Source organism: Serinus canaria, chromosome 3 (assembly GCF_022539315.1).
Source record: "Serinus canaria isolate serCan28SL12 chromosome 3, serCan2020, whole genome shotgun sequence".
NCBI classification, from domain to species: domain Eukaryota; kingdom Metazoa; phylum Chordata; class Aves; order Passeriformes; family Fringillidae; genus Serinus; species Serinus canaria.
The window spans coordinates 111,284,007-111,296,400 of NC_066316.1; the positions used below are offsets into that span (position 1 = coordinate 111,284,007).

Below are 12,394 nucleotides of genomic sequence, written 5' to 3' on the forward strand. Positions count from 1 at the left end.
AGCCCCTCAACTTGTGCCCCACTGCCAAACTTTCATCCAGTTTGCAAATCCTTCCAGGAAAGCTGTGAGCTGAGCATATTTATGCCTTTTGTGTCATTTTTTACGTGACTTTTGGAGTTAGGAGATGAGGCACCTTTGTGTGTTGGCTGCACCAGCCTTTAGCCATAAGGAAATCAAGCTGGAAGCAAGCAAATCTTGGAACAAAAAACTTGCATTTTAGTCCAGTCAGGAGCATGAGTGAAAGCTCTGGATCTGTTTTAAACAGTAACAAGTATAAATTGTGTGGAAATGATAACATTTATAATGTGTATAGAGACACACATAGTGCAAACACTTCTATTCCTGGATTCCTAATCCAAAATTCTCACAGAGGTGCAGGCCCAGCAATGTCACCTCTGCAAACAGCTGTATAGAAAATACAAATTGCCTTTTTTATTTTTCTGTCACTTTGTTTGAATCTGGTAGAAAGAATCCATTGACTCCCAGAAATCCATTTACCTCAGCTTGACAGCCACAGAGAGAGATGATTTTAGCTGCTTTTAAAGAAGGAAAAGAGGAGGAATTTCCAGTTAGATCATAGATGTCAGGGTTGTGATACTACTCATGATTACAAAAAAGGGCAAGAAAATATTTTGCTGATAAAAGTGGTGATATTTCATTGCCTTTTTTTAATTACCAATAGTTTAAAAGCCACAAAAATAGAACTTATTTTTCCCTTCATTTCTTTCTATTTACTTCAATTTATAGCTTCATTTGTCAAAGTTCTGGTCTGGTGAGAACTTAATTTCACGTGAGAGTGTTACATTTGTGAATAAACCAAGTGAATTCCTCACTCCTTCACCAGCTTGGCTTTGCATATTTTTTTAAACTTTACTAAAAGAAAGACAAAATGTGATATAACCCCTTAATAATTAAGGCTTTGTGAATTTAAAACAAAACTCTCTGTGATATTTTAAATTTAATATTTGAGGCTTAGTCTGTTGAACTCTTTAAATACAGTTTAAAGCAGGTTTTTGAGGAATGTATGTAAATAGACTTTTTGAGGGCTGTTAATCCAGACAGTTGCAGTCCTGTGTTAACATTATTGTGAGCAGAGGTAGAAAATTACATTATTCATCTTCCTTTTTTCCACTTGGTAGAGGGAAGTATAGAACACAAGCTTAAGGGATAAATGACTTAGAAAAAGACCGAGTCTGTTTTTAGTGCAGTGCATGGCCAAACAAGTGGTATTTTTCATCTTCATTGACAAAAACTTGAATTTAAAAGCTCCAGTTTGACCACCTGAGCGTGGCTGTGCTGCCAGATGCCCAGACTTGGGAGAGTGGAGATACAAAAATCCCTCCTCGGAGCAGAGGAACCCTCCCGCAGAGGTGGCCGCGCTCCGCTCAGACCTTTGTCTCTAATCCCACGTTTTAAAGCCGACCTTTCCCTTCTGCTCTCCCTCAAAGCTCCCGCGCCTGGTTAAATGTTTGTCACTCCAGACAGGAGGTGGCTGCATCTCAATGATGCTCAAGTGCCCCCTACATCACCTGCTCACCGGCTCATTAAGCTTGCAAAGCCTTGGGGATTTGGATACACAAACCCTTCCATTCAGGTGGGGTTGCTCAGTCCCTCCTGCTTCCTGTTTGTGTTTAGCAAGACAAAAAGCAGGTGAGAACTTGCCCCAGAGCTGCTGCACCTGTGCAGGGGGTGTTGGGGCAGGTTTCTTAACAAAATAAAATCTTGTGTTCCTGCAGGGCATCTCTGCCTCCCTGTCTACCTCGAGTCATTTTCAAATTTTCTAGCCAAGTTTTACCATGAGGTTTGAGTTTGGAAGAAGCTGATTTTTCTGGGGTTTTGGGGAAAATAGGTGATTGCAAGAAAAAAAGATATTCTGCATGTGTCCTAAATCAGAAAGAAGAGCTTTGCCATCCACTTAACCCTTGGTATCAGAAAAACTGTCTGAAGAAAATCTGCCCCTTAATACCCTGACATGGGGAAATCTCAGTGAACACACACAGCTGTGGGACACAGATTTGTGGGAAATCATGTTTTATTTTGGTGTGTAAGGAACTGCATTTGAAAACAAGGGGGGAAAGGCAGTTTGTGAACTCCGTTCACAGAATCACTGAGGTTGGAAAAGACCTCCACGATCGAGTCCAACCTGTGACTGATCCCATCTTGTCACTGAGTGCCACATCCAGTCATTCTTTGAAAACCTCCAGGGATGAGGACTCCAAACGTTCCTGGGCAGCCCCTCCCACTGCCTGTCCACCCTTTCCATGAAGAAATTCTTCCTGGTGTCCAACCTGAACCTCCCCTGGCACAATTTGAGGCCGTTCCCTCTCACCCCATCCCTGTTCCCTGGGAGCAGAGCCGGATTCCCCCTGTCTGTCCCCTCCTGTCAGGGAGTTGTGCAGAGCTACAAGGTCCCCCCTGAGCCTCCTTTTCTCCAGGCTGAGCCCCTTTCCCAGCACCCTCAGCCCCTCCTGGTGCTCCAGCCCCTTCTCCAGTTCTGTTCCCTTCCCTGGACACTCTCCAGCCTCTCAGTGTCCTTACAGTGAGGAGCCCAAAGCTGGACACAGGATTCAAGGTGTGGCTTCACCACTGCCCAGCACACAGGGAAGGGTCATGTTCTGAAAGGTCCTGAGTAACTCCTGCTCATTCTTCTTCCAGTACTGCCTGTCAGGACATCCAACCTTGCCATGCAACGTGCTCAAGTTCAAATCCACCACCATCATGCTGGACTGTGGGCTGGATATGACGTCTACCCTCAATTTCCTCCCACTGCCTCTGGTGCAGAGGTGAGTTCTGTGGCCTGTCAGCACTTAGTCTGCATCTTCTTGGGTTGCAGTTGGAGTGCTGAGCCTGAAATGGTGTATTGGAAGGAGGGAGGAGGTGGGTACAAATGAACAGCATCATCTGATATCATAAATAGACTTTGTTCACTTAAAAATTCTCTTTATCAAAATAACGTCCTTTGGCTCAGTAGACGGAAGACATTTTATGGATTTATTGATTGGGTTTTCTAGATAATTTATTCTAAGCTTCAGTAAAGTATTGCTGCAACTGCTCAGCACAAGTGAGGTCACATATCTGTCATCTTTCTGGCTTCTTCATGCAAGATGAGATAAATGGGTAACTGCGATGGAGTGTGTGGAGCAAGTCCTGTTTAACCACCATCTTCTCAGGCTGTTCTTCAGAGCACAGACTAATGCAAAGAAAAATAGCACTTAGCAGCCCTTGTTAGTTGCCTGCATGGCATAATTGTTCCCTTTTAAAAGTTAAATAAATAAAAGGGCAGTGCAGCTGGGCATGGGATTGGAAGAGCAGAGAAACAAAAATAGAGTCTAGAACAGAATCCTGAGATCTCCTTTCTGTGCCCTGCTACAAAGTTGTATTTCCCCAAGTTTTTAGACTAATTAGGGTAATAAGTTAGGGTGACATGTTTTGTGTAAATTGAATAAATGACAAAAATTAGCAGTTGAAGAGGTGGAAATAAGTCACTCTCAGTGATGGGGAGGAGTAGGAGTTTTCTCAAAAGCTATTTACTAACTTCTGGGCTCAGGGAAGGCTTGATTGAGGGGGAAAATACAATTGGAAAAGGGAGTTTCCTAAGTGACCTAGTGAGGTTAAAGCAGTTTGTCCAACACTTCCTATGATTTGTTATTTTTTTGGAAAGTAGAGGAAAGGAATAGACAATGTGGGCATTGTTCTGCAAGAACCTGGAGTTCAGGATCTGCTGTAGAGAGGCAACAGATGCCATCAGAGGGATCAGTGTGAAAGTCATTTTTTGTCCCATTCCATAGTGCAGCCGCTGACTGCACCAACTGGTGCAGTAATAGATTTTGAAAGTTTTGGAAATCCAGGTACAAACAGAATTGCCTTGCATTTGCTTTCTCCCGCTCTCCCCCCCCAAAAAAAAAAAAAAAAAAAAAAAGAAAATTGAGAGAGGTAGAAGTAGCAAAATGAGGTGATTGAACAAAGGCTTAAGAGGTTCTTTAGAGCAGCAGGAATCAGCTTTCCCCTGGGATGTGGCAGCTTTGTCTGCTGATAGCAGACCCTGGGAATGAACAGCCAAATTGCAGGTCACAACCTGGAATTCCCCAAGCACCTCCAGAATGTCGGCACTAAAATGACTCAAACTCAATAAGAGAGGATGTCAGATTTGACCCCTGATGGCCCAGTGGAACTGGAGCAAACATTTGGATTTAAATCCAATCAATCTTGTCGGTGAGTTGACTGAACACCCCTTAGAGCAAGGATTGGCCTGAGCACATGGACTTGGGCGAGTAATTGATCTTCTCTGTAAACCAGGTGTCCTGCAGAGAGTTGTGGAAATAAGTCAGAAATGTGAGGAGGAATGTGGCTGCCACTGCAAAGTCCTTATCTCTGTAGTACTCATAGTTGTACCATTTGAGATTAGGAGTCCATTACCATGATGTCCAAACAGCTCTGAAATTCAAACGTGTGCTATCAACATAAGGTGGGGTGACAAAGAGCTGACATTGTCATCAGATGCCAGGTAAGGTGACAGGAAGGACTGACTGCCTGAGGGATTTAAACACAGGTCTGTCACATCTGGTGTTCTGTCCAGCTGTATCCTCTCAGAACCAGATGTGCTTATTGGAGATGGACGTGAGTGAGACCTTAACCTGAGAGCAGCCATGCTTCTCTCTGCTGTCTTTAGCCAGAGATTCCAGCAAGATCCATGAGCCCTTTGGATTCTGCAAATCTCAGTACGTGGTCTGCCAAAATATGTGATATTACAGAGGATCTTTGCTACACAGCTCACTCCTCTGTCATACCTGGCATGGGACCCTCCTTGAGCAAATATTTTGAGAGCCTGCTCTAATCTATAAGAGAGGAAAGTGCTGCAGTGTTTGTGGCATTAAAGGGACTGGGCATTTTTTAGAGTTCTTTGCTCTTCAAAGAAATGCCAGTGCAAAGGTATTTAGATTCCCCCTTGCCCTGGAAATGGCATTCCCTGTTCCCACCAGCCCATGGAGCATGTGCACAGCACCTGCAGCTGCCCAGCTCTTTATGCTCCTCTGCTTTGAAGGAGGTTTGTCAACTGGAGTTTTCTCCCCTGCGCCAAAGTCAAATGCAAAACGGTAAAATGAACATGTGGGAAGCTCTTAACCTTTCCTGTCTAGCCATGACACACTTGCTCACATTATTTATGGGACAGTTCCAGCTATTTTGGATTAATCAATCACTCTATTACAATGTCAAAACGATGTCAGGAGGAGCTGTGTTGCTTCTTGGCTTCAAGGTAAAGAGTCCTTTCTGTCCTGTGTTGCTTGTTCTGCTTTCAGCCACACACAAGAACCACCTGCTCATTTTGCCTCCCCTGACTCTTCACTCCTCAGTGGATGCCAGTTTAGTGTTCTTTCATCATGAATAAAGCAAAACTTTTGCTAGAGTAAATTATGGGGAGTAGGACAAGTTTATTCTGCTCTGCCTTGTGCTGCTAAAACCGCAGATGGATCCAGGGATTTGCAAGGCACAAGGCACTGACCTGACCTTGTGCTGGTGTTGAGACATTGGACTCCAGCCCTCCAGGTGGCCCTTCCAGCCAAGGTTCCTGTCTTATCCCCCTGTGTCTGTCAGAGTTGTTGCATATCAGAGTGGTTTGTTCTTGCTTTTTTTTCCATAACTCTTTCTACTCAACCCCCTCAGTCTCCAAATTACTGCTCCTAGCTGTGCTTTTGAGCAATGCACTGGGCACGTTTAGTCACTTCATCTTTTCTGTCATCAGACTTATTCAGCCTTGCTCTTTATCCTCAGAAGGGAATTGCCCTTCTGGCACAGCTCCTCCATGACAGATCCTTCTGCTCTCACCTCTTACCTTCTGTCTTTACTCCTTGACTCATGGATTTCCCCTTTTTCCTTCCTTGTGACTTACTGGGGTGTCAGAATTTGTTCTTTTATACTGCTGTTAGTCTGAACACAGCATTCCTCCAACCTCTTGAATCACTTCCTATTTTCAAGATGTTGAATTTGAAAGTGCTTTTAGGATACAAACATGCCTGTTTGTAGAGCTTAGTGCACAGCACTTGGCAAAGTTCATTGCAACCAGGTTCTGTGTCCAAATCTGAAGTTGTTGCAGGGTTTGGTTTCAGGTGGGTTCAATTCTCTTGTTTACTCTTTTTTTTTTAATGTGTAATTAAACTTCAGTCTGGGCAGAGAGTGTCTTTAGAGCTAAGTTGTAGACTCATACAAAAATCAGATGTCACTGGGAAATAGAAATAAGTCTCTCAGTTACGGTTGCAAGAAATGCTGCTACCATTGCTGCTGTAAACTCAGAATTACAATGTCTACCTTTAAATCTCTTTATTAGCATTTGAAACTACGAAAAATAGGCTCTGCTATTGCTTAAAACCTGCAGTTCACAGCAAAGCCTCCTTGCCCCTGTGCCCTGTACAGCTGTTGGTGTGGGTCCTCAGGGTGACACCCAGGCAGAAAACCATGGTTTATGTGGATATAAAATCCCAACCTGTGTCTATAAATGACTTTGTCCAGAGCATCAGTCTTTCCCTGCCATTGCTGATGGGAATATTTGTCCGTTGTCCTCTGTCTCAGAACAGTTTTATGGTGCTTTTGTGTTGTTCTGAGCACAGAGTTTGTTGCTGCCCTAACTTCTGTTTATTCATCCACTTTCACCACAGGGAACTCAGCAGCACTGAGCCTTTTAAAATCCTCACCATAAATGACTAAAAACTCCCTGCGTGCCTTGTCCTCAGATTTATTTTTACTTATAAGTGTCATAATCATGATTTGTAAAAGTCATTTTGGTGAACACTTAACCACAGTGAAACTGTCTGTCTGTTTTATTGGGACTGTTACTCCCCTGAGACAGGAATGGTGTTCTCTGCCTGTATGACACCAAGTAGAAGGTCTGTGCTTAGCCACTGATAATAATTCAGTTCATATTGAAATATTTTTTCTTGTTTCTTTCTTTCCAGCCCCAGGCTGTCCAAACTTCCCAGTTGGGTTTTGAAAGATGGAAGCATGTTTCTGGACAAGGTACTGGAGTGATGCTTGGAATTTTCTTGCCATGCAAAAAGCCACCTGACAGGTTGAGAGCTGGTGCTGCAGGAGCTGACTCATCCCAAAGGTTTCTCTGTGTACCTCTAGCAGCCAGGATGTCCTTGCAGAGCAGAACGTTTTGAAACAAAATGCTAATAGCAACTCCCAGGCTTCAGAGGTAGCCTAGATTATAAAAAAATCTGCTTAAAATGCAGAAGTCGTCAGTGTGAATATTTTTGTATTTCATGAAGCTCCATAAATAATAGTGCTTCGCCTTCTTAGAGTGCCTTTTATTCCACAGTCTCACTTTTCTGACACTGAGGCTTCAGAGCATGCCTATAAATGAGGTTGGTTTCGTACCCTTTTTCAGGCAGAGCTATGAGAAAGGCAATGGTTTGCCTATGGGAGGTCTCTCAGAGAGGAAAAGCATGGCTTTGGCCTCTGAAATCAACATGTGTTCTGCTGCTGGACATAGCAGGGAGGATATTATCTCCATCCTCCTGATTCTAAGACACAGAACTTCCTCAGCAACATGAGAGACACAGAATTGCTCTTTTTTCTCCCTCTCTTTTCATTGCATCAGTTTTGGAGGCAGAATTTGTCTGAGGCTTCATCCAAAACTTGGCACTGCAGCAGCCAGCTTGATCTGCCATAAGGGAACAATGAACACAAAAATATGTCAGATGTTAGTAAAATAGGCAGATACATTTCAAATGTGGGCAGCAATAGGTACCAGTGGAGAAAATGCTTAATAGACAGTTCTCTGACTATGGGAACATTAAAGCAAACAGTGATAATAGTTGCTTTTGTAGGGGTCTTTGAGGTGGACAAAATGGATTGATCTGATTTTTACAGACAAGGGAGCTGAAGATCATAGATTAAAGACCTGATTTTTCTTCTCATTGGAGACAAAAGAAACTGTGCAGGCAGCATTTCTGTTAGTAAAATAGTAACAGCTCTATTCAGAGCACTTGCTAACTGGCAGTTGCAGGGCTGCAGAGGCTCAGGGGCAGAAATGGAGTTGCTCAGTTTGAATTCCCTGGAATTTGTGTCTCCTGAACCCCAGCTTTGGTGTCAGAGCTTTGGGCTCCAAAGAATGGACAGAGTGTCACTGTAGTTTTATTTGGAATATATTTAAATTTCTGGGATGCTGCTGCTGCAGTGGGTGCTCGGGAGAAACCTCCAAACTCACACAGTGGCAATGGAAATCGTGTTAAAAATTCAAAGGCAGCATCTCTTAACTTCACCTTGGCCACTGTAAGTGCTTGGAATGGTAAATTCTTTGACCCATGCTGGAAAAAGCCAAGGGAAGGAGTCAAAGGGGGGTATTTTATCATGTGAGGTGGACATTCCTGTTACAGCACTCAGTTTTAAAACTTCAGTCCTGGAGAGGCATTGAGATGTGCTGTGATCTACTTTTAATCATTTTGAACTCCCTTGAGATGAGGTTAGGAGACTTCTGCCACTAGATGTAATTGCTCATTCGTTATTAGTTGGCAGGTGCACTGTAATTATTAAGAATTGGATTCAATCTTTAATTCTGTCAGTCTGAAGCTGGCTGAGACCACTTGCTTTGGGACAGGAGAGAAGGTAGGGTGGGTGGGAGGGAGCCTGTGAGTTGTGCTGTGAGGAGAGTTGGGAAGATTTTTGTTCCACCCTGAAGAATGTGACTTCTCATATGACAAAAGTTTTCGATGTCAGCCTTGAAAAAGAGGAAGAAAATAGGGGCTGGAGTTTAACAAAATGTGCCCTGTGGAAATTAGATCCCCAAAAGTTGTGTCATCAAATACTCTGAGACAGGGTATATAAATTGTATTTAGGTTCTAGTAAGACAGAAGAGGTTGGAGGTTTTTTGGAACCAATTCCAAACTTGCCTTCCTGGTCATCACCAGGGCTCTTTCTTTACCTACCAGAGTTCAGGTACCAAGCAGCCTCATCTGCCATGAAAGCAATTTCAGCAGATCTGCCTGCACCAAATTGTGATTAGAAGGGGGATAAATGTCCTGTAGTAATGGGCTGGAAATTACCTGTAATAAAGAAAGTGTCTGGAAAACCCAAAATGTGCTGCCTTGGATAACACTGTGTTGTATTTTTGTGTCTCCTGTGTTGGTGTGATTTTTTACAGGAGCTGAAAGAGTGCTCTGGCCATGTGTTTGTAGACTCTGTGCCTGAGTTCTGCTTGCCAGAGGTAAGTTTGTTCAAAGCCTTACTGAAAAATCTGACTCCATTCAATCACATGGAAGAAACCTGTTAAATTATTATTACCAGGTTCCTGCTAATTTATTAATACTCAGTAAATAATACTGCTAAAACTCTGTGTTGTTAAGGTGCTTTCAGTCTCTATGACCCTGGAAAAAGGATGGAAACAACCCTTTTCAACCATGGTTTTGGGAGACAAGGAAGGTCTCCTTGAGCAGATAATCTGACACAAGAATAAGACTGAACTGTCCCTTTTTGTGGCTTTTCAAAGACAACCAGACTGAGCAGGATTCATGTGCTGATCTAGATGAGGGCAGGCCATGAAGGTGAGGAAAGCTGCTTGTCCCTAACCACAGATGCAGGACATGCTTGGAGAGCCAGCTGTGGTTAAACCAGGTTGGATTCTGCTGGGCTGCTCTTCTGCCAGCAGCACTTTCAGGTTAAAAACTTTTACAGCCTCTTTGAGGGCCTTCATATCCACAGACATGGCTGCAAGTGGCTGCTCAAGCTGGTTTTTATTGGAATTTCAGGATTTAGAAAATGCAAGCATGACCATTGAAGATGTTTGGATTACCTGGAATCACCCAGTGCATATGGGGAGTGCTGTAGGAAAAATAAAGATATAAAAGGCTGAGCAGAGAGAGGTGGGGATAAATATTGGAGAGTAGCATGGGAATAGCATCCCTTTCCTCAGTGTGTTCAGAATGTGATACCCTCAGTTCTTTCATTTCATGGTGGGATGTTTTCTCTGTCTTTCAAAGACAGACACAATTGCTTTTGGGCATTTTTTTTTCCTTTCTGCCTGACCTTGCAGACAGGAAGCACAAAACACTCCTGGAAGGTTGCTGTCAGCCTGCTGAGGTTCTGGCAATATTGTTCCCATGTGTGGATCCCATGGAACTCATCTCTGGCATCACTTCTTGTCATCATGATTCTTCCCAACAAGTTGGCAGCTCTGGTACTGGTTTTGGCAAGTGGTTCCAACAGGTTATAACCATTCCAACCCAGCTGGAATTGTCATAATCCAATAACACACACACAAAAAAAAAAAACTAGCCCCAAACCCTAATAATTCTGGGGTTTTGTGAGCCTTTTGGTTACTGTCCTGTGAAACTGAGGGATGTGAGAAGCATCTGTGTGTGTAAAAAGTGCCATTATGGTCCAGATCTTGGGAAGGATGGGGTTTATGTGCTGGATTCTCTTTGGAATCATTATCTGCTGGGGTTTCAGGTGCTTCAGCCAGACTTTCTGGTTACTTTGGGCTGGAAAATACCCACATGAATATGAATATGAAAGACAGAAAATCACTGCTTCATCTTACTCCTGTTACCACTGCACAAAGCTGCTTCCCAGCAGCCCATCCTACAACCAGATCATGGCAACCATCTGCATATCACCATTGCAGGAACTTTAAAAATGGCCTCTCAGATGTTTCCCAAAATTCCCAGCAGATGCCACATCTCCTCCATGAACACTGGAAGAGATCTGCTGTGACACCCAGCTCACACCTTGAGCTCGCCTATCTGCAGGAGGTTCATCTGCAAACAGAGTGGAAATGTTGCAGCTGTTTGGCAACACGGGATAAGAGGGAGCTTGTGTCAAAGAGGCTTTTACTTCTTCTCCTTCCATGCCTCTTCTTTTGAAGAAACTTGTCTGCAGAAGCAGTTAGCCAGAGAATCTCTGTATCACTTCCAGAACACCATTGCCAAAGCAAGGCAAGATTTGGGTCTAATCCAGCAGCCACAAGGTGAGATGAGGCTGTCTCAGCAGCAGAGTACTCTCACACATGTCAGAGTGCAGAATGTGCAGCCCCCTCTTTGCTTGGCAACTTTCTGCTCTCTCACTTCACATGCAAGAAACATTTTTAAGCCTCTTCAGCTCAAAGGCACTTTAGTGAAATCACTGCAAGCCCCAGGGAAGATTTCACTTTGTTTTGGTTTTGACACCCTTTTCAGCCTATCAGTAAATGCTTCTAGGGTGCTGAGATGTGGCATGCTTAAGGTTGGAAAGTGCTGGTGTGTATCCTCCTGATGGCTCTCCTGGGCTGGGATTCAGCTCAGGGCTGGAGCCCCTCTGCTCTGGAGCCAGGCTGAGATCTGGGGGTGCTTGCCTGGAGAAGAGAAGGCTCCAGGGAGACCTCAGAGCCCCTTCCAAGGCCTGAAGGGGCTTCGGGAGAGCTGGAGAGGCACTTGGGATAAGGGATGGGGACACAGGGAATGGCTTCCCACTGCCAGAGGGCAGGGATGGATGGGGTATTGGGAAGGAATTCTTGGCTGTGAGTGTGGGGAGGCCCAGGCACAGGGTGCCCAGAGAAGCTGTGACTGCCCCTGGATCCTTGGAAGTGTCCAAGGCCAGGCTGGCTGGGGCTTGGAACAATCTGGGATAGTGGAAGATGTCCCTGGGTGGAACAGTTTGGTCTTTAAGGGCCTTGCACCCAAACCAGTCCAGAATTTGATCCTGTACAGTCTGGACACGGCTGAAAACCAAGGTGTGGACAATCCAAGCTTTGGCAGGAGCAGGCATCAGCAGATCCTTTGATACCTTGCAGAGAGAGTGTTCCTGCCTGGAAGCCCAGGAAGATGAAAGGTGCCCTGTCATGGAGCTGAGGGTGGTGTTTCACCTCCTGTTTTCAGCTCAGAGATCATTGCTGATCATGGACTGAAACCATGAGTGCTCAGGAGGAGTTAAGCAGCTTGTCACCAGAGCACTGTGTCAGCCCTCTGCAAAGCAGAGTGACCTACTTTCTTGCCTTTTTTATTCAAATTGCTGGACCAAGCCTTGTAATCAGATAATATGTGCTTGATGAGTGTTGAATTCCATTAGCTGCTCTATAATAACTGAGTTAGAGGTCAGTAATCTTGTAAATTTCTGACTTGACACCATTTGTGTTGTAGCATTACCAGTAAATATTTCTAATTAAAATTCTTTTCACAATGTGTGAAATCTTCTTTCACTCTCAGAACTCTTGTCTAAACTGTCACATCAAAACTAATTGGGCCCACCCACCCATTTTGTTGTATCCTGTGAATGGGCTTCATCTCCTGCTGTGGAAAATGTGAATGAGAAAGATGCCAAACATTTACTTTGGGAAAATATGAGGATTATTTTTAAGCATATGAATAAATACAGTCTTCATTCATCTCTTTTGTGGGGTGCAGTATGATGTGCTGCATTAAAAAAAATG

The 12,394-nt window shown here is 44.0% G+C and overlaps 1 protein-coding gene across 1 annotated transcript in view; it reads left to right on the forward strand.

The window, feature by feature from the left end:
- INTS9 (integrator complex subunit 9) overlaps positions 1-12,394 on the forward strand; it is a 59,642-nt gene that overhangs the window by 2,009 nt on the left and 45,239 nt on the right. Inside the window, exons 2-4 of the mRNA XM_050973195.1 lie at positions 2,656-2,783; positions 6,948-7,008; positions 9,137-9,199. Coding sequence (XP_050829152.1) covers positions 2,656-2,783; positions 6,948-7,008; positions 9,137-9,199 — 252 coding nt within the window. The remainder of the gene's footprint in view (positions 1-2,655; positions 2,784-6,947; positions 7,009-9,136; positions 9,200-12,394) is intronic.